General features: G+C 64.1%; 1 protein-coding gene and 1 long non-coding RNA gene across 2 annotated transcripts in view; one reads left to right on the top strand and one right to left on the bottom strand.

Moving 5' to 3' along the window:
• LOC126939083 (uncharacterized) overlaps positions 1 to 24,977 on the top strand; it is a 100,414-nt gene that overhangs the window by 3,877 nt on the left and 71,560 nt on the right. The window contains exon 2 of the long non-coding RNA XR_007720306.1: positions 21,100 to 21,178. This is a non-coding gene — a long non-coding RNA (uncharacterized LOC126939083). The remainder of the gene's footprint in view (positions 1 to 21,099; positions 21,179 to 24,977) is intronic.
• On the bottom strand, positions 4,464 to 24,709 carry FASN (fatty acid synthase). Its single transcript, XM_050763970.1, has 43 exons — positions 24,574 to 24,709; positions 22,814 to 22,947; positions 21,887 to 22,039; positions 19,790 to 19,963; positions 19,412 to 19,612; positions 18,919 to 19,041; positions 18,727 to 18,842; positions 18,490 to 18,624; positions 17,272 to 17,734; positions 16,872 to 17,059; positions 16,364 to 16,553; positions 15,624 to 15,718; positions 15,263 to 15,397; positions 14,984 to 15,187; positions 14,776 to 14,891; positions 14,408 to 14,580; positions 14,143 to 14,334; positions 13,982 to 14,062; positions 13,713 to 13,889; positions 13,354 to 13,533; positions 13,080 to 13,283; positions 12,286 to 12,590; positions 11,525 to 11,914; positions 11,281 to 11,445; positions 11,020 to 11,141; positions 10,778 to 10,932; positions 10,493 to 10,696; positions 10,214 to 10,364; positions 9,955 to 10,133; positions 9,752 to 9,871; positions 9,501 to 9,623; positions 9,189 to 9,409; positions 8,898 to 9,099; positions 8,509 to 8,660; positions 8,328 to 8,419; positions 8,015 to 8,166; positions 7,663 to 7,905; positions 7,221 to 7,409; positions 6,753 to 6,983; positions 6,431 to 6,651; positions 6,202 to 6,300; positions 5,439 to 5,690; positions 4,464 to 5,369 (listed from the first exon to the last, which is right to left on the bottom strand). The coding sequence occupies exons 2-43, from the start codon at positions 22,938 to 22,940 to the stop codon at positions 5,232 to 5,234; spliced, it is 7,533 nt and encodes a 2,510-aa protein (XP_050619927.1). The 5' UTR covers positions 22,941 to 22,947; positions 24,574 to 24,709; the 3' UTR covers positions 4,464 to 5,231.

The raw sequence follows: 24,977 nt of genomic DNA, 5'->3' as shown, positions 1-24,977 counted from the left end.
GGCTAGTTTTTTGTATTTTTTAGTAGAGAGAGGGTTTCACCGTGTTAGCCAGGATGGTCTTGATCTCCTGACCTCGTGATTCGCCCGTCTTGGCCTCCCAAAGTGCTGGGATTACAGGCGTGAGCCACCGCGCCCGGCCCACATCACCGTTTTTTTTTTGTTTTTGTTTTCTGAGCACATCCTTGTTTTCTGTACTTTCCCTGCCCCAACCCTGGAATCAAGCACGTTTTGTAGGGAGCCCTGGTTTTGTCAGTGGGTAAATGGTATTTAGAGATCAAGATCTTAGTATCAGGTGTCCTCATTACTTTGGGGCTATTGTCATTTTCAGGCTTTTTTAGCAGGCCAAATTTAAAATGATATAAATACAGATATGCATACGTGTGTGTGCACGTATATCGTTTTAAAGGCATGGGTCTACTGATGACCGATGCCTTCGGTTTCAGTCCATCACCTTGGCTGTCTTCTCTTTCTCCCATTCTGTATTTCTCTTCTGTCTCATTTACAACACATCTTCTAAAAAAGATCAAGATTTGGCTGGGGGTGGTGGCTCACACCTGTAATCCCAGCACTTTGGGAGGCCAAGGTGGACGGATCACCTGAGGTCAGAAGTTCGAGACCAGCCTGACTAACATGGTGAAACTCCCTCTCTCCTAAAAATACAAAAATTAGCTGGGCGTGGTGGCGCGCGTCTGTAATCCCTGCTACTCGGGAGGCTGAGGCACAAGAATTGCTTGAACCCAGGAGTCAAGGGTTGCAATGAGCCAAAATTGCACCAGTGCGCTCCAGCCTAGGTGACAGTGAGACTCTGTCTCAAAAAAAAAAAAAAAAAAAAAGTTTTTTTGGGATTCTTTCTATCTTTAGAACACACTCATGGAAGGTGGCTCAGGTTTTCTCTGCTGTGTGGTCACCACATCAGTTTAACGTGCAGTTTGGTTCATTTGTTTCTGTTTATCCTCAACTTTAGTTTTGTACCCAAGTTTGCAGACTTAATTTTTTTTTCACATGTATAGGGTGAGGGTTAGGGTTAGTTTTGACTTTCTAAAACATCAAAACTATATTGAAAGGCATACTCAGAGAAAGGTCCCTTTTACTACTATTTCTTCGACTCCTTTCCACTCACACTGGACTTATCCTTCCTGTGTTTCTTTCTGTAAAAATGAGGACACACACACATACACACTCCGATTTCTCCTTATCTTTTTTTTTTTTTTTTTTTTTTTTTTTGAGATGGAGCCTTGCTCTGTTGCCCAGACTGGAGTGTAGTGGCACAATCTTGGCTCACTGCAACCTCTGCCTCCCAGGTTCAAGCGATTCTCCTGCCTCAGCCTCTCGAGTAGCTGGGATTACAGGCACCCACCACCATGCCTGACAAATTTGTGTATTTTTGTAGAGACAGGGTTTCACCATGTTCGCCAGGTTGGTCTTGGACTCCTGACCTCAGGTGATCCACCCACCTCAGTCTCCCAAAGTGCTGGGATTACAGGCATGAGCCACCACTCCTGGCCCATTTCTTTACTTTTTGTAGAGATGAGGTCTTGCCATTTTGCCCAGGCTGGTTTCAGACTCCTGGTCTTTTTTTTTTTTAAGACAGTTTTGCCCTGTCACCCATGCTGGAGTGCAGTGGTACAATCTCGGCTCACTGTGAGCTCCACCTCCTGGGTTCATGCCATTCTCCTGCCTCAGCCTCCTGAGCAGCTGGGTCTACAGGCACCCGCCACCACGCCCGGCTAATTTTGTGTATTTTTAGTAGAGACGGGGTTTCACCATGTTAGCCGGGATGGTCTCGATCTCTTGACCTCGTGATGCGCCCTCCTCAGCCTCCCAAAGTGCTGAGGTTACAGGCGTGAGCCACCGCACCTGGACTATAATAACTAATGTCTTTGGTTGCTGATTCCAACATCCGTGTCTGGTCAGGGTCAGTTTTGATTGATTTTCTCTCCCTTGTGGGTCTTGTTTTCTTGCTTCTTTGGCTGCTAATGTTTCACTAGTTGCCAGGGATTGTGAATTTTACCTAAATATTTTTGGGCTTTGTTCTGGGATGGAGTAAGTGTACTTGGAAACAATTTGAAGCCAGGCGCAGAGGCTCACACCTTTAATCCCAGCACTTTGGGAGACCGAGGTGGGCAGATCACCTGAGGTCAGGAGTTTGAGACCAGCCTGGCCAACATGGTGAAACTGCATCTCTACTAAAAATGCGAAAATTAGCCGGGTGCCTGTAATCCCAGCTACTCGGGAGGCTGAGGCAGGAGAATTGCTTGAACCTGGGAGGCGGAGGTTACAGTGAGCTGAGATTGCGCCACTGCGCTCCAGCCTGGCTGACAGAGCAAGACTCCGTCTCAAAGAAAAAAAAAAAAAATAGATGCTTTGGGGTCTTGTTTTTAAGATTTTTGTTTTAGGTGGACCACAGCTAACTATTAACTAGTTAGCTAATAGGTCTTGGGCCTTGAGACAAACCCTTCGGAGTATTCAATGTCTTATGAATTCTGAGGTTTTCTAGTCTGGTTGGTAGGAACAGGCACTGGTTTCCAGCCCTGTGCAATATCTGGCACTGTTATCTCTAATCCTTTGGGTGGTTTCCTGCTCATGTGCACTGATTGTGCTCAGCCTGGTGCTCACCGGAGAGCCGCGTAGCCCCCCGCCCGGTGGTCCTGGGAGAGCCCCTGCACCCCCCACTGTCTGCCAGCTCCTCCTGGGTGCTGTCCCACAATCCTGAGCCTCATTCTCCCCCTGGACTCTCAGCTCTACCTTCCTCAACTCAAGGAGTCTGCTGGGCTCCACCTCTCCCTGTGCCCGGCCTGGAAGTTGCCAGGCATAAAGCTGAGGTTACCCCAGGGCTCCCGGCACCTTGTTCCCACCCAGGGGTCACTGTCCTTCTTTGGCCAAGGCCTGGCATCCCCACAGCTATAGCATCTCCTGTCCTTTGCCTGGATTTTCAGCTGTTTCCGGTGGGAGGGTGAATCCAGGCCTTGCTACTCTCCAGATGAGAACTCCAATTCATTACATGAATGTTCATTTTAATTCAAAAGAAAAAATAACTGAAGTGAAGATAATCGCATCACTTAAAGTAACTGTATCTTCCTAACGAAGATATGTGGCTTCTCTCAGGTGTCCCTGAAGCTAATTTGCAACTTGGATGCACCCCAGGCACATCAGAGCCCGTCCTCCCCTGGCAGGGGTTGTGCCAGGAATGAGACCCCTGGACACCACATGCTGGCACCAATGAGCCGGGAGAAGCGGGGGGGTGACAAGAGCCCATGTGCTGGGCACTGCCTGCCTGCCCTGCAGGGCCTGAGGCTGTGGAGCTAAAGCAGTTGGGTTCTGAGGCCACATCAGCCCCAGGCCACCCCCAGATAGGCCTGTGAGCCTCGTCCTCCCTGGTGGCCCTGAGCCTGTGCGCATTGGCTGGGGTGGAAGTTGCTGGAGGAGGGGTGGACAGAAGCCAGAGGGGACCACGGCTGAAGGGAGCACCTGCCCAGTGTTGGGGGACCGCAGAAGGGGTGTGGCTGAGCCTCGCTCCAATGCCTGCCTGCTGGTCACACTCATGCCTGGATACTGCCCACCTGCAGCCGCTGCACCAGGCCCACCCCCCAACAGGCCCCTGGTATTCACTGTAGTCCTGGCCACCTGTGCCCATCTCACCCTCAGCCTCTCTGTCAGGCCGGGCCCACTACCCTGCCCTGGGAGATGACCCCGGTGCCCTCCCCTGCCTCTCCAACAGGGGCTCTCCCAGCCCCCACCCACCTCTGTGCCTTGGCATTCACTGGAAGGCCTCTTCAGTGGGCGCGCTGTGCTTTCCGGAACCCCAGGCTGGCCTGTTCTGCCCGTTCCCGAAATCCAGTCCGGGCTCTCGCCTCCTGCCTCTACCCCAAGCTCATGTCTACCCAGTGCCCCCGGAAAGCCACCCGTGGGGTGCTGCCCTTATGGGTCCTGGAGGCTGCATCCACCCCACCCCTCGATGCTGGGGGTCCAGGTTCCCAGGGCTCCCTGCTCCTTGCTCCCTCTCAGCCTCTACTCCTTTGCCTAAACCCAAATCTTCTGTGTCAGCCTGGCAGCCCGTGGCGCTACTGTGTTGGCGAGGCTGTGACGGCATCTTTGGCAGGGGCGAATGCCTACAATCTGCTGACTTCAAACAAATACTATTCTCCACAATGGGCCTCTCCTCGTCAGCTGACGCCAACTTCCCAACATCTGCACCTCCTACACGTTTCCTACTGGTGCTGTTTTTGGCCAGAACCTTGATACACCGCCAGTCCCAGTGCCTTCCAGGGAAACCCGGGGCTGCCACGCAGGCTCCTTCCTCACTCCCTGGCCCAGCCCCGGCTCTGGGACATGGCCTAGGGATGTGCGGGAACTGGGGATCAGAGGACAGAGGGCATCCCCTTCACGGCCCCGTGACTGGGTGGGGCGGAGCTGGAGAGCTTGCAGCTGCCGGGTCAGGGAGGAGGGAAGAAAAGATGGCGGCAGAGATCACATGCGGTTTAATTGTGGGAGGCTGAGAGCAGCATTTTTACCAAATTGGTGTAAAAATGAAACGGGGTCCGGACGTGAACACTGACAGTTACAGTAAATTTCAAAACCCGAGCAGCAATTTGAATCATTTCTTGAAAAACAAACACAGACAAACACCAAACACGGAGTTGGTGCCCGGCGCGGTCCGCAGGGTTGGAGGCCAGCCCTGCATCATGGGTGTGGCCAGGCACTGTGTGCCTGTGCAGGGACCCAGCTCCTCGGGGACTGGCCCACACGACCTCCCACGCAGCGGGCTGAGCCAAGGCCTGGCCAAGAGGGGGCCGCAGCCAGCAGGCCTGGGTGGCCACCCGTGCCCGCAGGGGACATCGGGGAAATGAGGGCAGTGTGCGGGACCCACACGCTGCCTGAGGAGTCTTTGCAGGGTGGACAGGCCTGGGGTCTCTACCAGCAATGCAATAAATATGCAAATCCAAGCGCAGAAAGACCAAGCGCAGATCCCACGGGCGCACGAGGCCCAGCCCGGTTCCTGCAGGCATCGCCGGCTCTTCACAGACCAGGAGTCTCCAAGTCGGCGGCTCTGGTGTCCCCGAGGTGCCATGGGAGGCGGCGGGTGGGTGGGACATGCCTAACGCCTACGTCTAGCAGCCTCGGAGGGCAGTGGCACTGGGCCGGGCAGGGTCCTACCGGCAGGACCCTTCCTGCCCCGTTGTGTGGCGGGGGGTGGGGATGGCGGAGTGGCCTCGGTGGCGGGGGGCATGGGCCTAGCCCTCCCGCACGCTCACACGTGGCTCAGCCAGGGAGCTGTGGATGATGCTGACGATGGATTCCAGGCCGCTGCCCTCCAGCAGTGTGCGGTGGTCACCCTCGATGACGTGGACAGACACTTTCCCGTCGCATACCTGCAGGGGGTGCCATCAGCCGCTGCCCCACCCACTCCCGTCCCCGTTCCCCTTAGGCCGCTTGCACACCTGGGAGAGGTTGTAGTCCGCGCCCAGGTCCTCGCCGTAGGCGCCACCCGTCTTGGCACGCAGCAGCATCACGTTGCCATGGTACTTGGCCTTGGGCGTGTACTGCTCGGCGGCGCGCAGCTTGTAGTAGAAGGACAGGGCCGCGAAGCTCAGCTCCTGGCGGTCCAGGCCCTGGTGGCTCTTGATGATCAGGTCCACGGCGGCCGCCACGCGCTCCTCCAGGCCCTTCAGCGGCAGCAGCGCCTCCAGCACCTGCGGGGTCGGGCTCTGAGCAGGTGCCGGCAGCACCCACAGCACCTGCGGGGTCGGGCTCTGAGCAGGTGCCGGCAGCACCCACAGCACCGTGCTGCACCTTTTTTTGAGACAGAGTTTTGTTCTTGTTGCCCAGGCTGGGGTGCAATGGCGCGATCTCAGCTCACCACAACCTCCGCCTCCCGGGTTCAAGCGATTCTCCTGTCTCAGCCCGAGTAGCTGGGACTACAGGGGAGTGCCACCACGCCCGGCTAATTTTTGTGTTTTGAATAGAGAAGGGGTTTCTCCATGTTGGTCAGGCTGGTCTCGAACTCCCGACCTTAGGTGATCCGCCTGCCTCAGCCTCCCAAAGTGCCGGGATTACAGGCGTGAACCACTGCATCCAGCCGGGGTCGGCTATTAAAGGGGTGAAGCTGGGGGGCCTTTAATAAAGCTCTTGGCGTCCCATCCCACCCTTCCTTTCCTGCCCAGTGTTCTGGGTCCGGCGGCCTCAGGGGTGTCGGGGACCAACCCTGTTGTGCTCCATGTCCGTGAACTGCTGCACGAAGAAGCATATGGCCTCCGTCTCGGCCTCAGCCTCACAGCCTGGGGTCAGCTTTGCCCGGTAGCTCTGAGAGGAAGGAGGGGCTGCTGAACAGATGGAAGGGGCGGAGCCTCCCAAGCGACCATCTCCCACAGCCGGGCACAGGGAGGGAGCCCAGATGTGTGCCACAGGCCTCTAGGGCTGGCCTGGCTCTCACCTGGGTGTAGGCCAGTACGTAAGTGTGCGAGCCATCGAACAGGAAGAGGCTGTTGTGGGTGGGGGCTGGGTTCTGCTGGGCCTGCAGCTGGGAGCACATTTCAAAGGCCACGCAGGCCCCATAGGAGTAGCCGGCCACGCGGTAGGGGCCCTCGGGCTGCACCTGCCTGATGCAGTCGATGTAGTAGGCAGCCAGGCTGTGGATGCTGTCGAGGGGCGCAGCTGCAACGGCAGTGCCAGGCACTCAGCATGTGCAGATGGCAGCCACGGGCCCCGTGATGGCCAGCACTGACCACCGTGTCCAGAGGAGGGCCCGGGAGTACCTCGGGTGCACTGCAGGCCATAGGTGGGGATGCTGAGCCGGGAGGCCAGGCTGTGGAACACGGTGGTGGAGCCCTCGATTGGGTGCACCAGGAATAGGGGTCGCTCAGAGCTCTGCACTGAATTGAGCCGCATCAGGGTGGGGCCCTCGGGGTTCACCAGCAGGGAGCGCAGGTTCAGTTGAGTCTGCTGCTGGGCCGGACCGTCCTCCTTGGGTGTGGGGGATGCCAGCTCTGTGAAGACAGGGGCAAATGCCAGGCTGGTCTGGCTGCAGGGCCCTGGCACCCACGCAAGGACGCAGACACGCACGCAAGTCCCCACGGTGCTATGTCTGGTGGGAGTTGGGGTGGAATGCTCAGAATGGCACCGTGATGAAGGGTGGGATGCCTGCTGGGATGTGGTCCAGACAGCAAGGAGGAAGGCCTGGGGCAGCCCGGGGACCCCACTCCCGCCTGGTCACTCGCACGCACCGTTGGCCGCATCCGCCTTCAAGGACAGCTCCTGCAGTCTCCGGAGCGTTAGCTGCCGCACCTCACGCATGGACAGCACCAGGTTGAGCTCGCGCTCCAGCGTCTGGCGCACCTCCACGCTCATTAGCGAGTCCAGGCCCAGGTCCGCCAGTGAGCTGTCCAGGTTGATGGCAGCCAAGTCGCGGATGCCTGGAAGGGATGTGCTCGGTTGGCAATTTCGGCGGGGGACATGGGGACGGCCTGCGTGGGGCAGGGCTGACACCCAGGGGTGTAAAGGCTGTGCATCTCCCAACGCACCATCACCACAGTGACACCTGCGCCCGCACCCTGGCTCTGCACAAGGGGAAACTGAGGCACACAGGGCCATGACTGCTATGTCCGTCCCAAGACCCTGATGCCAGCAGGGGAACCGCGTGGCACGGCTCCTGCTGGCAGTGCTCACCCAGGATGTGTGCCACGGCCTTCACCAGGTCTTGCTCGCCGTCCCTGTCCCTGTAGGCCGCAGCCTTCTCAGCCAGCACGAAACTGCTCAGGACCATGTGGGGCTGGTTCAGGAAAAGGTCCAGCACCTCCAGGCAGGAGGCCACACGCTGGGGCAGCGTGCCACCGATGACCGTGGCGTTGATGTTCACTGTGTCCGCCAAAATGCCCACGTCGCCGATGGCGCCCCACTGCACGGCCAGGCCTGTGGGCGAGGGGGCAGGTGGGCAGGGCTGCGGGGAGAAGGTGGGGGTGGGGAGTGGCCACCGGGAGAGGGGGGGTGGGCAGGGCCAAGGGGAGAGGGTGGGGCCCACCTGGGAGGCCTTCGTGCCGGCGTTTCTCGCAGATGCGCTCCATGGCAGAGTTGGCAAAGCCATAGTTGCTCTGTCCGGCATTGCCGCGCCCGGAGCTCACAGAGGAGAAGACCACAAAGTAGTCCAGCTCAGGGCACGCCTCCCGGGTCACCCTGTGGGCACGCGTGTCACTCCCCATCGGCCGGCACCCCCAGGAACCCCCAACCTCCCACCCCAGGAAAGGCCAGAGAGGGCTGTCAGCGAACCACCTCGGCTCCCACAGCCCTGAGCCCAGACCCCAGCAGAGGGGGGAGCAGGGCTGCGCGGTGCCCACCTGTCCAGGTTCAGGGTGCCACTGTACTTGGGCTTGCAGACGTCCTGGAAGAACTCCGGGGTCTGGTTCTCCAGCATGGCGTCTCTCAAGACCTGGGGGAGGCATCCTCAGCACTCCCTGCGGCTCCAGGGCCTCACCCGCCCACACAGGGCCCTGCCTTGGTCTCGGGGCTTCCCCTCACCATGGTTAGGTTGAAGATGCCGCCCACGGGCCCGAGCTGCGCCGCCTCGGCGATGAGGCCCCGGGCCCCCTCCAGGGAGCTGATGTTGCTGGTGGACACCAGCACCTGCACGCCCTGGCGCCTCCACTGGCGGACCTGCTTGGCCTGGTAGCCTGCGGGACACAGGACTGTGGGCTGGACCGGGCCAGGGTACACAGTCTCTTCCCCACATGCCAGGCTGGGGAAGTGAGGAGCAGCCGCAGAGCCCTGTCCAGCAAGCGCCCGCCAAGATGGAGGGGAACAGACCCCACACGCCGTGACAGCCCACGATGGTGGGCTGCAGAGAAGGACTCAGGGGCCCGGGGCTGCGCCTGGCCCAGGCTGGTCCACAGGCACCCCTGCCGACTCACCTGTCCGGACCCCGGAGCGAGAGGTCAACACGAGCTTCTGCGCCCCACGCTGGATCAGCCACTGTGCCAACTCCAGGCCGAGGCCACCCAGACCTCCAGCGATGATGTAGCTCTTGTAGGCCGGGCAGAAGGTCTTGGAGATGGCCGACATCAGCGTGGGTTTGGCCCCCTTCAGCACTGCCTCCGGCTCCTCCGCAAGCACCTGCGTCCGGGCAGCAGCACCCACCAGCTCAGGCACTGCCTGGGGACCAGAGCCTGGGATGCCCGAGGCGCCAGGACTCCTCCCCTCACCTGCACGAGGACTTTGCCGATGTGCTTCCCCTGGGCCATGTAGCGGAAGGCGTCCTCCACCTGGGCCCCAGGGAACACTGTGCACTTGAGGGGCTGTACCACCCCATCCCGGATGCCGGCCTGCAGGAGCGCCGCCACCTCCTGCCATTCGGCACTGCCATCCAAGAGCGCATCCAGTAGGATCCCGTGGAATGTCACGTTCTTCAGGAAGATGGCCATGCCTGTGGGCAGGGGACGTGCTCACCCAGGGCCTTCCACACGTCCACCCACACCCATCCATGCCCACCCCCGCCCAGGTGCTGCCGGCCTCACCAAGTGGGTGGTTCTGAGAAAGGTCGAATTTGCCAATTTCCAGGAAGCGACCGTGCTGAGCCAAGCACCTCACGCTGGCCTGCAGCTTCTCTTCCGCCAAGGAGTTCAAGACCAGGTCAACACCTACGGCGCCAGAGGGGCCAACAGTCACACCCACTGCAGGCCCAGCCACTGCCGCCCAACGGGCCAGACCCCGCTTCTCCCTGGGCAGGAGGCAGGCGGGGGCTGTGGGGGCTGTGGGGGCTGCTCACCCTTCCCGCCCGTGTGCCGCAGGACATGCTGCTCGAATGATGTGTCCCGGGAGTTGGCGAAGCTGGTGCTGTCAAGCTGGGGGAACCTGGCCTGGAGGTATGCCCGCTTCTCGGACGACCCTGGTGGGGAAAGGAGGTGCCGCTGGTGAGCCGGGGTGGTGGGGCTGGGAGGGCGGCGCCCGGCTCTGGGGGCAGGGCCTTACCCACGGTGGTGAAGACGCGGCAGCCCAGACTGAGGGCGATGGCGATGGCGGCCTGGCCCACGCCGCCGGAGCCCGAGTGGATGAGCACTGTCTCCCCGGGGCGCACCCGCCCGCGCACCACCAGCGAGTAGTAGGCTGTGCAGTAGACGACGGGCACTGAGGCCGCCTCCTCCAGGGTCCTGGGGATGCAGCAGGTGGGTCAGTGCAGGCCTGGTCACCATCCACGTGGGGCCCAGGCTCGCACCCCGGACACACTCACCAGTTGGATGGCACGTCCCAGAGAAAGTCCGGTGACAGCAGGACAGAGGTGGCCAGGCCCTCGGCGGGCACCAGTCCCATCACACGCTTGCCACTGGGGTCTCGGCCCGAGAACTCCATGCCTAGCAGGTTGTCCTGGGAGGCCCACTTCCCTGGGGGAGACGGCACTGAGCCCCCCACTGCCCACCCTTCCCTCCCAAGGGGCTTCCAGGCAGGTCCTGGCTGCTGGGGTCTCTGTTCCCCGGTCCGGTCCACTCCCACGGCCCCACGCCACCCATACCTGGAATGGCCTCAGGGGACAGCTTGCCGGTGGCCAGCATGATGTCGCGGAAGTTGAGGGAGGCGTAGTAGACCGTGCAGAGCTGGGCGCCGGGGCGGGAGGGCTGGGCATGGCGCAGCGAGGAGCAGACCCAGCGGATGGAGGACAGGTCCCCCCGGGTGAGGGTGGTCACAAAGGCGTGTGCCGTGGGCTCCTCAGGCTTGTCTAGGGAAACAGGAGGTGGGGCTACTGCGGGGCCTGCAGGCGCAGTCTCCCGGGAGGGGCAGGGCAGTGTGGGGGGCTCACCCTCCTCCAGCAGGAAGTGGCGGAAGGCCCCCCAGGCCCCGTCGCGGTAGACGTTCATCACCAGGTCTCCCTGCAACACCTTTTGCAGCTCTGCGGAGCCCGGGTCCACCTCTGGGACGCGGGAGGTGCTGCTGAGGTTGGACAGCAGCACGCACCTGGGGGCAGAGGCGGTGAGCTCAGGCTGGGGAGGGGGAGGCGAGTGGGGAAGGGGAAGGGGAAGGGGTGAGGGGCCGTGCTCCTACCGGAGGCGGTGCCCGCCGGGCTCTTGGCGGAGACAGTTCACCAAGCCCACCACGCCTGAGGTGGCACAGTTGACGGCCTTCAGCCACACAGGCCGGGAGGAGTCCTCGTCAGCCAGGATGCCCTGCAGCGGGACAGGGATGGTCAGGCCTCGCTCGGCAAGCTGGGCAGTGGGGCGGGGCCTGGAACAAGCCGGGCAGTGGGGCGGGGCCTGGAACAAGCGGGGCAGTGAGGCGGGGCCTGGAAGTGGGGCGGGGCCTGACCTTCAGCGACTCCACCCAGCGGAAGCTGGTGTCGTCCACCGGCAGGAAGATGGGGCTGTCCTGCGGGGCGGGCCGGCGGCACAGGAAGAGTGCAGAGCCGTAGAAGGACTTCTTCAGGCCCACCAGGCGCAGCGACACACTGGAGAAGAGGCTCTCCCACGCGTCCTGTGGGGGCGGCGGTCAGCACCCGGCCGGCCTGGTCCTCACCCGGCCCCCACCCCGTCCCCCTGCCCGGCGGCCGCACCTGGCTCAGGATGCCCTGGCCGTACTGAGGCTCAGCGGAGGTGAGGAAGGCCACGGTCTCCCCGAGGGGGTGCCCCCGGAGCAGTGTGTGCAGCAGCAGGAAGCCCCCTTCTCTCAGGGTAGCCACCATGTTGCTGAGAGCTGAGGCCGGGTCCCCGAGGGCAGCCACAGCACAGTTGCACACCAGGAGGTCAGTGCTGCCCAGGGTGCTGGGGGCAGGGTCCGCAGGGTCCCACTGGCCCTGGGCAATGTCGTGCTGCTGCAGCTGGGCCTCGGCAGCCTCCAGGGCCTGAGGGTGGCGGTCGGTGGCCGTGTAGCTCAGCTGCAGCAGGGGCTGGGCGCCAAGCAGGCCTGGGATGCGGGAATACAGGTGGCCGTGGCCAGCCAGCACCTGAAGGGGGTAAATTCTGGAATCAGCCCCACACCAGGCCGGTGCCCCTGACCTGGGGCTGAGCAAAATGTCTGAGACCAGAGTCTGGCAGAAAGGCTTCCCCGTCAACCCGATGATGGTGCCAGCCACGGGCACGCACAGATGTCACTGGTCTTATCCCTGGGGTCCTGCCTAGGTGCACCTCTTGGAGCCCACGGGCCCTCCACGGTGGCTGTATGGACTGCACAGGACGCCTGCACAGAACCACAGGCAGCTGGCCGGCCCCTCCCACTGCCCAGGGCCTCCCCGTGTCTGTGTCTCCTTCTGTGACTGATGTTGGGGTGGGTCGCGCGACGTTCAGGGCAAGGGCCTGGCTGCCAGGAGGCACCCACCTCCACCACCTTCATCTTCCGGCTGGGCATGTTCTCCACAGCAGTGTCCAGGCAGGCCCTGAGCGCCGGGGAGTCCAGGAGGCCGCTGAGCAGAGGGTCCTCTGACAGCTCAGGCCTCTTCTGGGCCAGCACCTGCGCCAGCTCCAGCTGCAGGTTCCCGTTGAGCTGAAGCCTGCAGGCAGCTGACAGCAGCTGGGGCAGTCCCTGCTGTAGGGGGTCCTGGGGGACCTGGGCCCCATCCAGTCCGGGCACCACCATCCTCAGCCCCTGCTGGGTCACCTTGGTCTGCAGTGCCTGCGCCAGCCCTGGGGAGGGAGGGAGGCAGGCCTGGTGTTCCCAAAGCCCCAGGGCATCTGCCTGGCATGGGCTCTCAGACCCACACTGTCTTTCTGGGGCCAACACCCAGCTCTGCCTACAGGACAAGAAATAGCTGAGGGATGAGGAGGGGGCTGCCCACCATTGTGACGTTGACTCCTGACCACCGTGGACACAGTGAGGGGCCGCATTCAGCTGCAGAGACTACTCTGCCTAGCCAAAGTGTGACCTGGGGCTGAATCTGTCATCTTTGCCCCCAAGACCCCCTTCAAGACTGAGGAACAGTGACCAGGGACAAGGAAGACAGGGGGCTGGGGAGGGAGGGACGCTGCCGTCATGAGCTCCGGCCGGAGAGTTGGGCTGGGGTTGCTGACTCCGAAGGGGGCCCCATGGAGAGGCAAGTCTGGGGTCAACACGAAAGGGAGGCGATTGCTCCCCATCGCCAGGGGTGTCCGAAGTTGGCAGGGCCGGGACCTCACCCTTGCACAGCTGCAGCTCCTTCTGCAGGGCAGCACGCTCAGACAGGCACCCCTCCTCCATGTGGGGCGTGAAGCAAAACTTCTCCAGGATGGGCACCTGCTGGTCCTGCTGCCGCCGCGGGGCCGACTCAGTGTGGACACGGGACATGTGGACGCCTCCGGCCACTGTGATGCTCAGCCACCTGCTCACCACCACGTCAGCCACTGTGGGGACAGCCGGGTGAGTGTGGCACAGTTGGCTGGGAGCCCTGGGTTGGGGTTGGGAAGGGGCTACCTTGGGCGTCGTCCTGCAGCGTGTACAGCTTCTGCCTGTGGGTGGCAGGGTCGATGTGGATGGCGGTGATGCGGGTGGGCAGGTGCAGGCTGCGCTTGGCCAAGCCCAGGATGGATATCTGCAGCATGGCGTCCAGGAAGCTCACCCAGTTGTCCTTCCACAGCAGCCTCCCCGACTCACCTGCACACAGGGCCTGGTTGGTGCTGTGGAGCTCCCAGGTCCCTGGGCCACCTCCCAGAGCCCGCCGGGCCCCTCGGCTCCCTCTGAGGCTGCATGCCCAGCCGTGGGTGCCCTCTGTGGCCCCCACAATGGCGACCGCCCTCCCCGGTGGCTTGGGCAGCAGCACGGTCAGTACCCACCTTCCAGGCTGGCCTCCAGGATGCCATGGAAGTGAGGGCCATAGTCGTAGCCACGCAGACGCAGCTCCTTGTAAACCTCAGCCTGGGTCAGGAAAAGGGGCTCCTCGGGGTTGGGGGTGGGGCTTTCCGGGTGGTTGAAGAGCCTGGGGTCAGGGTCCTCCCACTGGTACACCTTCCCTGCAGGCAGGCAGGTGTGGAAGAACCTGAAGACGGGTGGCATGGCCAGCGGGCACAGCCCCCGCAGCTCCCACGCCACCAGCCCTGCTTACCACTCACTATCAGGTTGCCGTTCTGTGACACCTCGAAGGCGCGGGAGGCCTCCAGGAGCCGTACCTCCAGGGACACAGTCCCTGCAGAGCAGGAGAGTCAGAGATCAGAGGGCAGCACCTGCCCCCAGCTGCCCCCGCCTTGGTCCTGGGGTGCCCCTCACCAGTCTTGGGCAGGATGGTGGCCTGGTGCAGCACCACGTCCTCAAACACCACAGGCAGCTGCTCCACGGCCAGGCCCAGGGCCCGGGCCAGCGTCTTCCACACTATGCACAGGTAGCCAGTGGCGGGGAAGATGACGCGGCCGTCGATGGTGTGATCCACCAGGTAGTGGTCGGGAGACTCGGAGCTGGTGTCTGCGGGAGGGCACAGGCCTCAGCACTGGTGTGGGGAGGGAAGAGCTTGCCCACCCGCCGGGCCCCTGCTCACCGATGTTGTAGACGGCGGCCGAGGGGGAACCAGAGCCGTTGGGGAAGTCCTCGGCAGCTGGCACGTCCCAGGCCAGGCTGTGGTCCCACTTGATGAGTGGGGAGATGAGGGGGGTTCCTCGGGGAGCTGGGAACTCCACAGGCGGGAACAGGGCATTGGGGTTGGCGTCGATGCTGTGGAGAAGGGAGGCACAGGCGGCACATCCGTCACCGGGGTCCAGGGGCTCTGGGTTCAGCCGACCCACTCCCTGTGGTGGACCATCCAGGGCTGCTCCCACCAGCCTGGGTCAGTGAGGGTCCTGCAGCCCTGCTCACCCACCCCACGCCGTCGACTGCAGGAGATGAGGCCCGCGATGGGAAGGGACCCACCCTGAGAGGTGCAGCCTGCCGATGCCGGTGAGGAAGAACTCCAGGTTGTCCCTGTGATCCTTCTTCATCAGGGGGATGATGGTGCAGCCCGGCTTCAGGCCACGCTTCAGGACAGCCTGGGGGCGGCAGGGCGCGTGGGCTCCCTTGGTGCTCAGCCGAGATGCCCGTCCCAGATTCCCGGCGCCCGCCGCCCCCAGGCTGGGCCTACCTGCAGCAGGGCATGGGGCGCGACCTCCAGCACCACCGCGTGCTCGGGCACGTGACACAGGGCCTCCTGGAACAGCACAGGGCTCACCAGGTTGTTGACATTGTACTCGGCAGAGGACGTGCGTGCCAGGCTGCTGTGCCACTGGGCCTCGGGGATGGAGGTGCTGAGCCAGCGGGCTGAGCGTGGCTTCGGCTCCCGGATCACCTGCACGAGGGGCCAGGTCAGTGCTGGGTCACGGGCACCCCGGCCCGCCCCGCGCCCCCCGGGCCGAGTCAGCACCTTCTTGAGCGCCTGCAGCAGTGGGGGTGCGATGGCCTCCATGAAGTAGGAGTGGAAGGCCATGCCGCCGGTCCGCACCTCCTTGGCAAACACACCTTCCTTCCTCAGCTGCTCCATGAACTCGAACACAGAGGCCTGGGCATCGTGGGAGCCTGGATGAGCATCCTGGCCGGGCACCCACCTCAGGCTCAGGGAGGTAGAGAGAACCAAGAGGGAATGCGCAAGGGACCTGGGGACAAGCCTGCCCCATCCCCAGGCCCGTCAGAGCTTCACAGGGCATAGACCGTGGCCGCATGTCCCTGCCAGACTTGCAATGGCAGGCGCAGGGGACAGAGGAGCCAGCCTGGGCCGCAGCACCCACCTGAGGTCCCGAGATGGTGACTGTGTCCTTGGAGTTGTGGCAGGCGGGCACCACGCCCGGGGGGCAGCGCTGTTTACACTCCTCCCAGGACAAGCCTATGGCAGAGCCAGCCTCAGAGGCTTAGCGTGGGGACTGAGCTGCTCCCAGCCACCCACCTACCCAGGACACCGCCTGCAGCTGGGGGCAGTAATGATAGGCGTGGTAATGGCAGCCTTGGAGCCTTCATGAGAAACGTTCGCCCCCTGCTGTGTTTGACCCGTGGGTGGAGGCGTCATTACAGAGCTGCCAGGGGCAGCTCCTGGGAGCCCAGTCCCAGATGGTGGCCCCTCAGTCCTCTGCAGTCCCAGTTCTTTCCAAGCCCTGCCCACATGTGGCCCACAGGGCTGAGATGGGTGTCAACGGAGGGCACCAGTCTGAGGGAACCCTGGCGACCTGTGTGTTGACTTCACTAAAGCCCCTGGGTTCTTACTATGCCGGGGCTGTGTCCCAGGGGGCTCCACGCAGGCCTGATGCCCATGGGCACGTGCCTAGGCCCAAGGCTGCCAGGTGTGGGAACAGTGGGGCAGCTGCACGGGGACTTGCGCACGGCTGTGTCTGAGCTGGGTGTCCCTGGGCCAGCGGGGGCCACTCTATCCTACAGGGGCCAGGCCAGGGCTGCAGGTGAGGACCCCACAGCGAGAAGGCAGCCTCCTTTCTTGGAGGTGCTGGGGGCCCCTCCGGGAGACCTCGGGGACACCTACCCACGGCTGCCATGGCGCCCGGCGGGAGATGGGCTTCTTTGATGCATTGCCCCCTCCAGTAGGCAGCGAGGACGGCCTCCTCCTGGGACAGGCAGCCGTCAGCATAGCCACAGGCCACCTCCCCCAGAGAGTGGCCGATGATGCCGTCTGGTCTCAGCCCCATGCAGCTCAGCAGGTCTATCAGGCCTATCTGGGGTAGAAACAGGACACTCAGCTCGCAACCTCCAGCAGGTGCAGCTGTTGGGGGCGGCCCCCCGGCCCCACTGGGCCATCTCCACCCCGGCCGCATCGACCCTCCCAGGTCTCCTGGCAGGAGAAGCCCCTGTGGCCCCAGCACCCAGGCCCCACTGAGACCCCTCCCCTCCCTGCTCCCGTCCTACCCCCAGCACAAGGCTCTGCCCGGCAAAGAGGCTGTCAGGGTCCTGACTAGAGACTGCAGCTCCTGGGCTCCAGGGAAAGCCAGAGCCCTGGGCTGGCATTGCACACACACAGGCAAGCTGGGTCCTACCTGGATGGCAGTCAGGCTCACGAAGGCGTGGACGATGTCGTCAAAGGTGCTCTCGTCCATGCTCAGAAGCAGCTGCGACACCTTCAGGCCGAACGGCTTCACAGCCTCGTCGGAGCGCAGGATAGAGTCTCGGAAGCGGTCCAGGCGCATGAGGCTCAGCCCCATCCCGCGCCACTGCGTGCCCATCCCTGTCCCAGAGAGTATGTCACGAGGCTTAGCGCCATCCCGCGCCACTGCGTGCCCATCCCTGTCCCAGAGAGTATGTCACGAGGCTTAGCGCCATCCCGTGCCACTGGGTGCCCATCCCTGTCCCAGAGAGCACCTCAGGAGACCACCGGCTCCAGCTCGCCTGCCCTCTCCCCAGAGAAGGGACCACCTTGGGGACAGAGTGTGGGCTCACCAGAGCAGATGAACCAGAGCGGGCGCTCGCCAGCGGGCACCTGCTGCACCTCTGGGCCACTGTGCTCGCCACCCAGCACGGCATAGCCGCGGAAGGGCATGGCCGTGGTGGGGATGGCCGCGATGTCATTCAGCATGCTCAGGAAAGCCAGCTCCTGGCTGTGCTGGAGGCCCTGCTCCAGCAGCTCCTGCACGGCCTCAGGGGTGCGTCCACTAGCCCGCAGCAGACGGGGCAGGCTGGCGTGTGGGGCGGGTGCCGGGGGCGGCTGCGTGTGGGGCCTCAGGATGACGTGCACGTTGGAACCCCCAAAGCCAAAGGAGTTGATGCCCACGTTGCCACCACGGACGGGCAGGGGCTGGGCCACCACTTGCAGCCGCCCATCCAACAGTGCTGGGATCTCAGGGTGGGGGCTGTGGAAGTGCAGGTTGGGGGCCCAGAGCCCGTGCTCCAGGGACAGCAGCACCTGTGGGGGTACATGGTGGGTGGGCAGCCGCCCCACTCCCTGCACTGCTGCCTGAGCTGGGGGCAGGCGCTGCCCCGGGACGCTCACGTGGGGCCAGGGTTCCAGGGCCCTCTCCGACACACTTCCTGTCCCCAACCTAATCCTGCCATGGCACAGGGGTCTGATGACTGAGCCGCCGTGGCCCTGCCCTCAGCTTGGTCCAAGACCTCCCCTTCGGGCCTTGCTGCCTCCCAGCCTGATGTGGACCCTCCAAAGCCTGGCTGTGGCCTGAACACTAAGGCCCCCTTGGTCCAGATGTTGCATCTCAGAGGCTGCAGAAGGCCCGAGTGACTGCGGGTGTCGGGGCTCCTGTGCCTGGTCTCTGAAGAGCCGCAGGCCTCTGTTAGTGGGTCGGGAAGCTGTAGACACGGGTGGGCAACACGGGAGACCCTGATGCTGCAGCTGACCTCCCCCAGGCCTGCCCCTGTCTCGCTCTTCCAACCCAAGCGGCTCCTCCAGCTTGGCTCCATGTCTGGCAGGCGCTCGGCAGGACGTGAGACCCCCAGGGAAGGTCCAGCGAGCCTGGCTATGAGCTCTCCCTGCTGTCAGCCTCAGTGCCTCTGCTCAGACCCGAAGCATAGCCCGGGGGACAGGGGTTCCTGGTGGGGAAGCCCCTGCCTCCACTTGGCAAATGGGAAGCAGCAGTGCCCAGCCATGGCGCAACCCAGTCCCAGGGAGCAGGGGGCTGAGGGTCCCCCAGGCCCAGCTCCACCTACCTTGGCCAGGGCTGCCAGCCCCGAGACTGGCTCCGGGTGCCCCATGTTGGACTTCGTGGAGCCGACGAGCAGTGGCTCCTGGCGGGTGGTGCACAGGGCTCGGGCGATGCCATTCAGCTCCTGGGGGTCGCCCACCTGTGGGAAACACGGGGGGGTCAGGGGCTCTGGCCAGGCCACCTCTCCAGGCGTGGGCATGGATTAGGGTCATGGGGTGGTGAGTTGGCGGGGGCGCATCACCTTGGTGCCTGTGCCGTGGGCTTCGATGTACTCAAATGACTCAGGGGCCACTCCAGCCGACTGGTACAAGGAACGGATGAGCTGCTCCTGGGCCTCTCCAGAGGGGAAGGTCACGCCTGCGGAGGGCTCGGCTCAGCGCTGCGGCCCCAGCCCTGGCTCCCACCTGCCCCCAGGCACCCCGGCAGAGCCCACCTTGCTCCTTGCAGCCGTCTGTATTGGTGCCGGCGTTCAGGATGGTGGCGTACACCCGCCGGGCCAGGGACTTCTTGGTCAGCAGGACGGCCACCACACCCTCCGAGCGGCAGTACCCGTTCCCTGGGCGGAGCAGCACCTCAGGCCCCAGGCTCAGCCCCACACTGGCCCTCACCCCACCAGGAGGAGCTCTGGGGTGTGGCGTGGGTGTTTGGGTGGGGGTCCTGGGAGCTGGCAGGATGCTACACAGCATGGGGCGGGTGCAGGGGGCCATCCTGTGCCACTGTCCTGGCTGCCCTGGCCGCGCCGGCCACACACTCCTGTGCCACTGTCCTGGCTGCCCAGGACACGCTGGCCACACACTCCCGTGCCACTGTCCTGGCTGCCTTGGCCGCACCGGCCACACACTCCCATGCCACTGTCCTGGCTGCCCTGGCCGTGCTGGCCACACACTCCCGTGCCACTGTCCTGGCTGCCCCGGCCACACACTCACCCTCTGCGTCGAAGGCCTTGCAGGTGCCCTCGGGGCTCAGCATCCCCAGCCGCAGGAACTGCACGGAGGTGTTGGGCTTCAGCAGGACATTGATGCCCCCCACGATGGCGGCAGGGCATTGCCCGCTGGAGATGGCCTGGTAGGCGCTCTGCAGGGCCACCATGCTGGAGGAGCAGGCCGTGTCCAGGGCGATGCTGGGCCCTGGAAGGAAAGGCGCCACGGCTCAGGTGGGGCTGCGAGCCCAGGAGACCCCGGGCATACCTCCCGCCACCAGGCGGGACACACGCTACACGGAATGAGCCCACACCACGTGGTTTCTGCTCAGCACGTGGGGACCTGAAGGCCACCCACCATTGCAGGAGGCTGGGCAGGACCCACCTTTGAAGTCGAAGAAGAAGGAGAGCCGGTTGGCCATCATGGCTCGCTGGCAGCCCACCATGCTGTAGCCCACGAGCGTCTCAGGGTCGCGGCTCAGGGCCTCCGAGGCCTCAGAGCCGCTCACGCCCACCCAGACGCCAGTGTGTGTCCCTCGGAGTGAAGCTGGGTTGATGCCTGCCACAAACAGTGGTCAAGACCCCATGGCTGGGTCCCACAGTGCAGCCCGCCCATCAGCCAGCCCACCAGCCTGCCCGCCCGCCCGCCCATGCAGCTCTAGGGTGAAGGTCCTGTCTCAGCCTACGGGCTTGGGGTGGCGGGCCATCCCAGTGGGACCCTGGAAGGGGCCTAAGGAGGGTGAGGTGTGCTGTAGAGGGGCCGGAGCAGAGCCTGTGGGCAGCAGCCAGCCCAGGTGAGGCCTGGAACAAGAACCAGGTCACAGGGGGAACGAGGCGGAAGGGGCAGGCGGGCCCAGGGGAGGGCACCAGGCGCGGCCAGAGTGGCTCCGGGAAGGACAGAGGGCTGCATTGTCCCCAGGCGACGCCTTTGGCCCCTGGTGTCACCGGCAAGCTCTGATGAGCCCGTTGGCCAGTGGCCTCTCCAGCACCAAGGGCAGCCTGCGCCAGGACAGGCCGTGATAAGGAGCCGAGGAGACAAAGACCAAGTGTCCAAGCTCAGAAAGGAGAGAGGAACACCGGCCACCCCCAGGGGAGCAGAACCTCAGTCTTGGGGTGGGGCCTGGCAGCAGGAAGGGCGCAGGGGAACGGCCTCCGCCTCTCAGCCAGTAGGGCCCCTCCTTGCCCCGGTGGGCTGGCTCTGCCCTAGGGTGGGTGGGTGTGTGAACCGCTCACGCCCAAGGGCAGCCAGGGGCTCAGCCTCCCCCATCAGGAGGTCCTTCTCCACCCAGGGAGGGAGCTCCTGAACCTTAAGAAACGGTGTGGCCGGGCGCAGTGGCTCACGCCTGTAATCCCAGCACTTTGGGAGGCCGAGGCGGGTGGATCACAAGGTCAGGAGATCGAGACCATCCTGCCCAACATGGTGAAACCCCATCTCTACTAAAAATACAAAAATTAGCCAGGCATGGTGGCACACGCATGTAATCCCAGCTACTTGGGAGGCTGAGGCAGGAGAATGGCGTGAACTCAGGAGGTGGAGGTTGCAGTGAGCTGAGATCATACCACTGCACTCAGCCTAGGTGACACAGTGAGACCCCGTCTCACTGTTTATTCATAGAAATGAATAAACAGGCCGGGCGCGGTGGCTCAAGCCTGTAATCCCAGCACTTTGGGAGGCCGAGACGGGCGGATCACAAGGTCAGGAGATCGAGACCATCCTGGCTGACACGGTGAAACCCCGTCTCTACTAAAAAATACAAAAACTTAGCCGGGCGAGGTGGCGGGCGCCTGTAGTCCCAGCTACTCGGGAGGCTGAGGCGGGAGAATGGCGTAAACCCGGGAGGCGGAGCTTGCAGTGAGCTGAGATCTGGCCACTGCACTCCAGCCTGGGCGACAGAGCGAGACTCCGTCTCAAAAAAAAAAAAAAAAAAAAAAAAAAAAGAAATGAATAAACAAATAAATAAATATAAATAAAAAAGAAATAATAAAAAAAAATGGCGTTGCGCTTGTCCGAAGTCACGTGCCAGCCAGAGCGTGGGCCAGGCTGGCGGGATGGGGTGGGAATGCCTAGGGTTGGGGAACGTGGGCAGGGTGGTGGGGAGGATGGGAGGGGAGAGACAGCAGGGCCAGTGCTACCTGCTGCTTGGCTGGTGGGGTGGGGGCCCAGAGGGCCCCTCAAGAACCTCCCGCTCTGCCTCTCGTCACTCCAGCCCCTGCCCCTGCCCCAGCACCAGCCAGACATAGGGAGTGAGGAAACTGGTACACCCAGGTCAGGGCACACCCATGACACCTCTGGGGTGCAGTTGTGAAACCGTGGCCTACCCCGTGGCCCACACCTCCCTGAGCCCGTTGGCCAGGGGCACAGCCAGGGAGCGCAGGTGGTGCCGGCACCTGGTTCTACCAGAACCAAGAACAGAGAGAGCACTGCCTATTCCACACGGGCAGCAGGAGCCCTCGGCACAGCAGTCTCGAATGCCCGACCCACCTGCGTCCACGATGGCCTCATAGGTGACTTCCAGCAGCAGCCGCAGCTGAGGGTCCATGGTGTGTGCCTGCTTGGGGTGGACTCCAAAGAAGGAGGCATCGAACCTAGACAGGTCCTTCAGTTTGCCGGACCGCCGGGGCAGGCCGTAGAGCCCTGCGGGACAGGCAAGTGTTTAAATCTCTGACTGACGCTGCCCAGAGATGGGGGCCCTGTGGGGTCCCTAGAGGGACCATGGTGGAATTAAGGACTCTCCGCTATGCCTGGGAGACCCAAACAATGGAACAGGCTCCCCAGGAGGCGAAGACCGTGGCCCCAAAGCGGGGACTGGTACGACCACGTCTGTTGCACAAGACCCAAGCCCTAATCCAGAGATGGGCCCCAGAACAGAGAGAGCTCGGTGGGAGTGAGGCTGGGGGACCCTCTGCCTGGCTGCTGCCTCAGCTCCACCATGCTGACTCACAGCTTGCCCGTCAGGTAGAGCTGCTCTGTGGAAGAGCCTACTGGGCGTGGGGGAGTTGGACCAGCCTCCCGGAGCGCACCTGGTATGCAACCTGCCAGCTCAGGACACAGGCGGGGGCAGCCTGGCTGGAAGGGCTCTGGCCCCCCACCTGCCCCCTGCATGGGTGACAGTCCCCAGCCCGTGACCCATCCTCTGAGCTTGGCTCCTCCGTAACAAGCAGGTGGGCCCTGCCTGGGCTGGCCCCTGGCCTTGCAGCTCTTGGGGGAGCCTCCTGGGCGCATTTTCTAGGCCATTCTGGTGCAATGTCCAGGAAGGAGGCTGCAGCTTGGACTCGCCCATGGGTGACCAGTGGCTCTGCGGCTGGCACTGGGATCAGGCCAGTGCCTGGGTGGTGAGGACACAGTGCAGCAGGGAGGCTGGTGTGGGGACTTCCCACCCCAGGCACAGGGAGTCCCGCAGCCACATACCCGCCTTCCAGCGACGGTCGTCGTCCGTAACCATGTCCACGCCGCCGATGAGGTTGTCCCAGAACTCCTGCAAGTTCTCCGACTCCGGAAGCTTCCCGGACATACCGGCAATCACCACCTCCTCCATGGCTGCTCTGCAGGGCGGGCCGTGTGAGTGCCCCACACATCCCGGCCACAGCACCCCCGTTAGCCTCGGCACCCAGAATGGGCGGGCAACCCAGGTGGGCCAAGCGCCACCCTGAGGGTCCATGTGGGCCCTGGCCCCGCTCTCGCTGGGAGGGGCTGCGTGCTCTGGGAACAGGCCCACCTCTGGGCCCTGACCCATTCAGTTCCGGGTATTGGCTAGGGGACCCCACTGGGGCCCTGCTGCCCTGGCCTCCCCAGGAGTTAGTAGTTTCTGCGCCTGTGTCCGCTTCCACTCAGCTGAGCCTCAGCCTTCCAAGGCTCCTGGAGCTTGTCCCAGACCATCCCTGGGGCGCCCGGGGGCTCACAGTGAGGGGCAGGCAGGCCACCCGAGATGGGGACAAGGCCCCAGGTGGCCAGCCTAAGAGGCATCAAGGAAACGGAGAGGCAGGGTCCCAAAGCCGGGGCATGGAGGTGGCAGAGAGCCCTAGAGGGGGGTACTCAGCGCCCATGCCCACCTGTGCTGGGGTGGAGGCCTGCTGTCCAGGCCAGTCCAAGAGCCACCAAGGCTGGGGAGGGACGAAACGGGGATAGGCCTGTGCTCTGTGGGAAAAGGGGCCCCTGCCCCACTGTGGACCAACCCAGCCAGTCCAACCCCTCCAGCAGGGTCCAACCTGGAGAACCGCTCCTGGCCAGGACACGCAGGTGTTGCCTGGCACCCCTCACCTGCGCGGGTGAACCCACAGACACTTGCTTGCCTCCCCATACCGACCCAGAACACAGCAGGCCCTCCCTGAGGCCCGGGTCCCTAAGACCCCGAACGGGTGCCCAGGCCGCCGGCTCCTCATCCACAATGGGGGCTGGTGCAGCTCTGGGGGGAGGGGGCGGAGGCCAGCCCTGGTCTGGCCACTTGCACGAGGCCCCAGGGCCTGATGTGCGGGCCGCCCCTCGGCAGTGCGGCCTCCCTCGGGCCGTCCCGGCAGGGAGGCGGCCGCCTTCCCACCCACCGCCATTCACAGAGGCTTGGCTGCCCCGGGCCGGCTCCAGGCCCGCACGCTGGGTCCTCGCCGCTTGCTATTCACGAGGGGTCGACGGCCAGGCAGGGGGTGGGGACACCGCCGCGCGCCCGGCCTCCCTTCGCCCCGGGCGGGGGCTGCTCGGGACCCCTGCGCTTCGTCCGGGCGGCGCCACGTGATGGGGAGGCCGGCCCCGGCGCCCACTCCCTTCCTCCCTCGCGGCGTCCCCTTCGGGCTGGGCCTCGGCTACCGGGCGGCCCCGGGAGGAGGATGCGGCGGACAGGGCCCGGCGGCGCCTTTGTGGGCGCGGGGAGGCCGAGCTGGGGGCTCCTCCAGGCCCTCCAGGGTCCGCGGCCTCCCCCCGGGGAAGCGAAGGCGGCTGTTGGCGGCGCTCCCCGGCGTCCTTCCCCCGCCATCCGCCCACCTGCTCCGCGGGGCCCCGGGCGCTTCCGAAGAGGCTCAAACACCGAAACCCAGGCAGGCCGTGGAGGCGACCCCCGGATACGGGGCCAGGCCACGAGCGCCCTGGGGGCGGAGGATGAGGAGCCGGGCCGCCCCCCGGACCCCGGCCCCGGCCCCGACCCCGACCCGCGCCCCGGCCCCAGCGCCGGCTGCTCGTACCTGGTGAGGGCGCGGGCGGCGGCGCGGGCGGCGGTGCGGGCGGCGGAGAGCGAGGCTGGAGCGCGGCGGAGCGGGAGGCTGAAGCGCGGCGGAGCGGGAGGCCGGGGCCGCTGCCGTCTCTCTGGCTCCCTCTAGGCCGGCGCCGGCGCTATTTAAACAGCGGCCATCCCCGGGCGGCCACGCCACATGGGCTGACAGCTTGGCTGCGCCGCCCAGGCCAATGAGCGTCGGGGCTGCGCCCCGGGACCCGGCGCGCCGCCGCCGGTGGGGTGATGCCCGTGCGCGCCGCCGCCCGAGCCGGGACCCTGCGCGGGAACGCGCCGGGGGGTGGGGCTGGGCCTGGGGGGTGCCGGGGGCGGGGCGGGCGGGAAACCACCGCCCCCCGACTTCCGCCTCCCGCCTCG

This window comes from Macaca thibetana, chromosome 16 (genome assembly GCF_024542745.1).
Source record: "Macaca thibetana thibetana isolate TM-01 chromosome 16, ASM2454274v1, whole genome shotgun sequence".
NCBI lineage: Eukaryota > Metazoa > Chordata > Mammalia > Primates > Cercopithecidae > Macaca > Macaca thibetana.
This window is presented reverse-complemented; position numbering and strand designations above follow the sequence as displayed.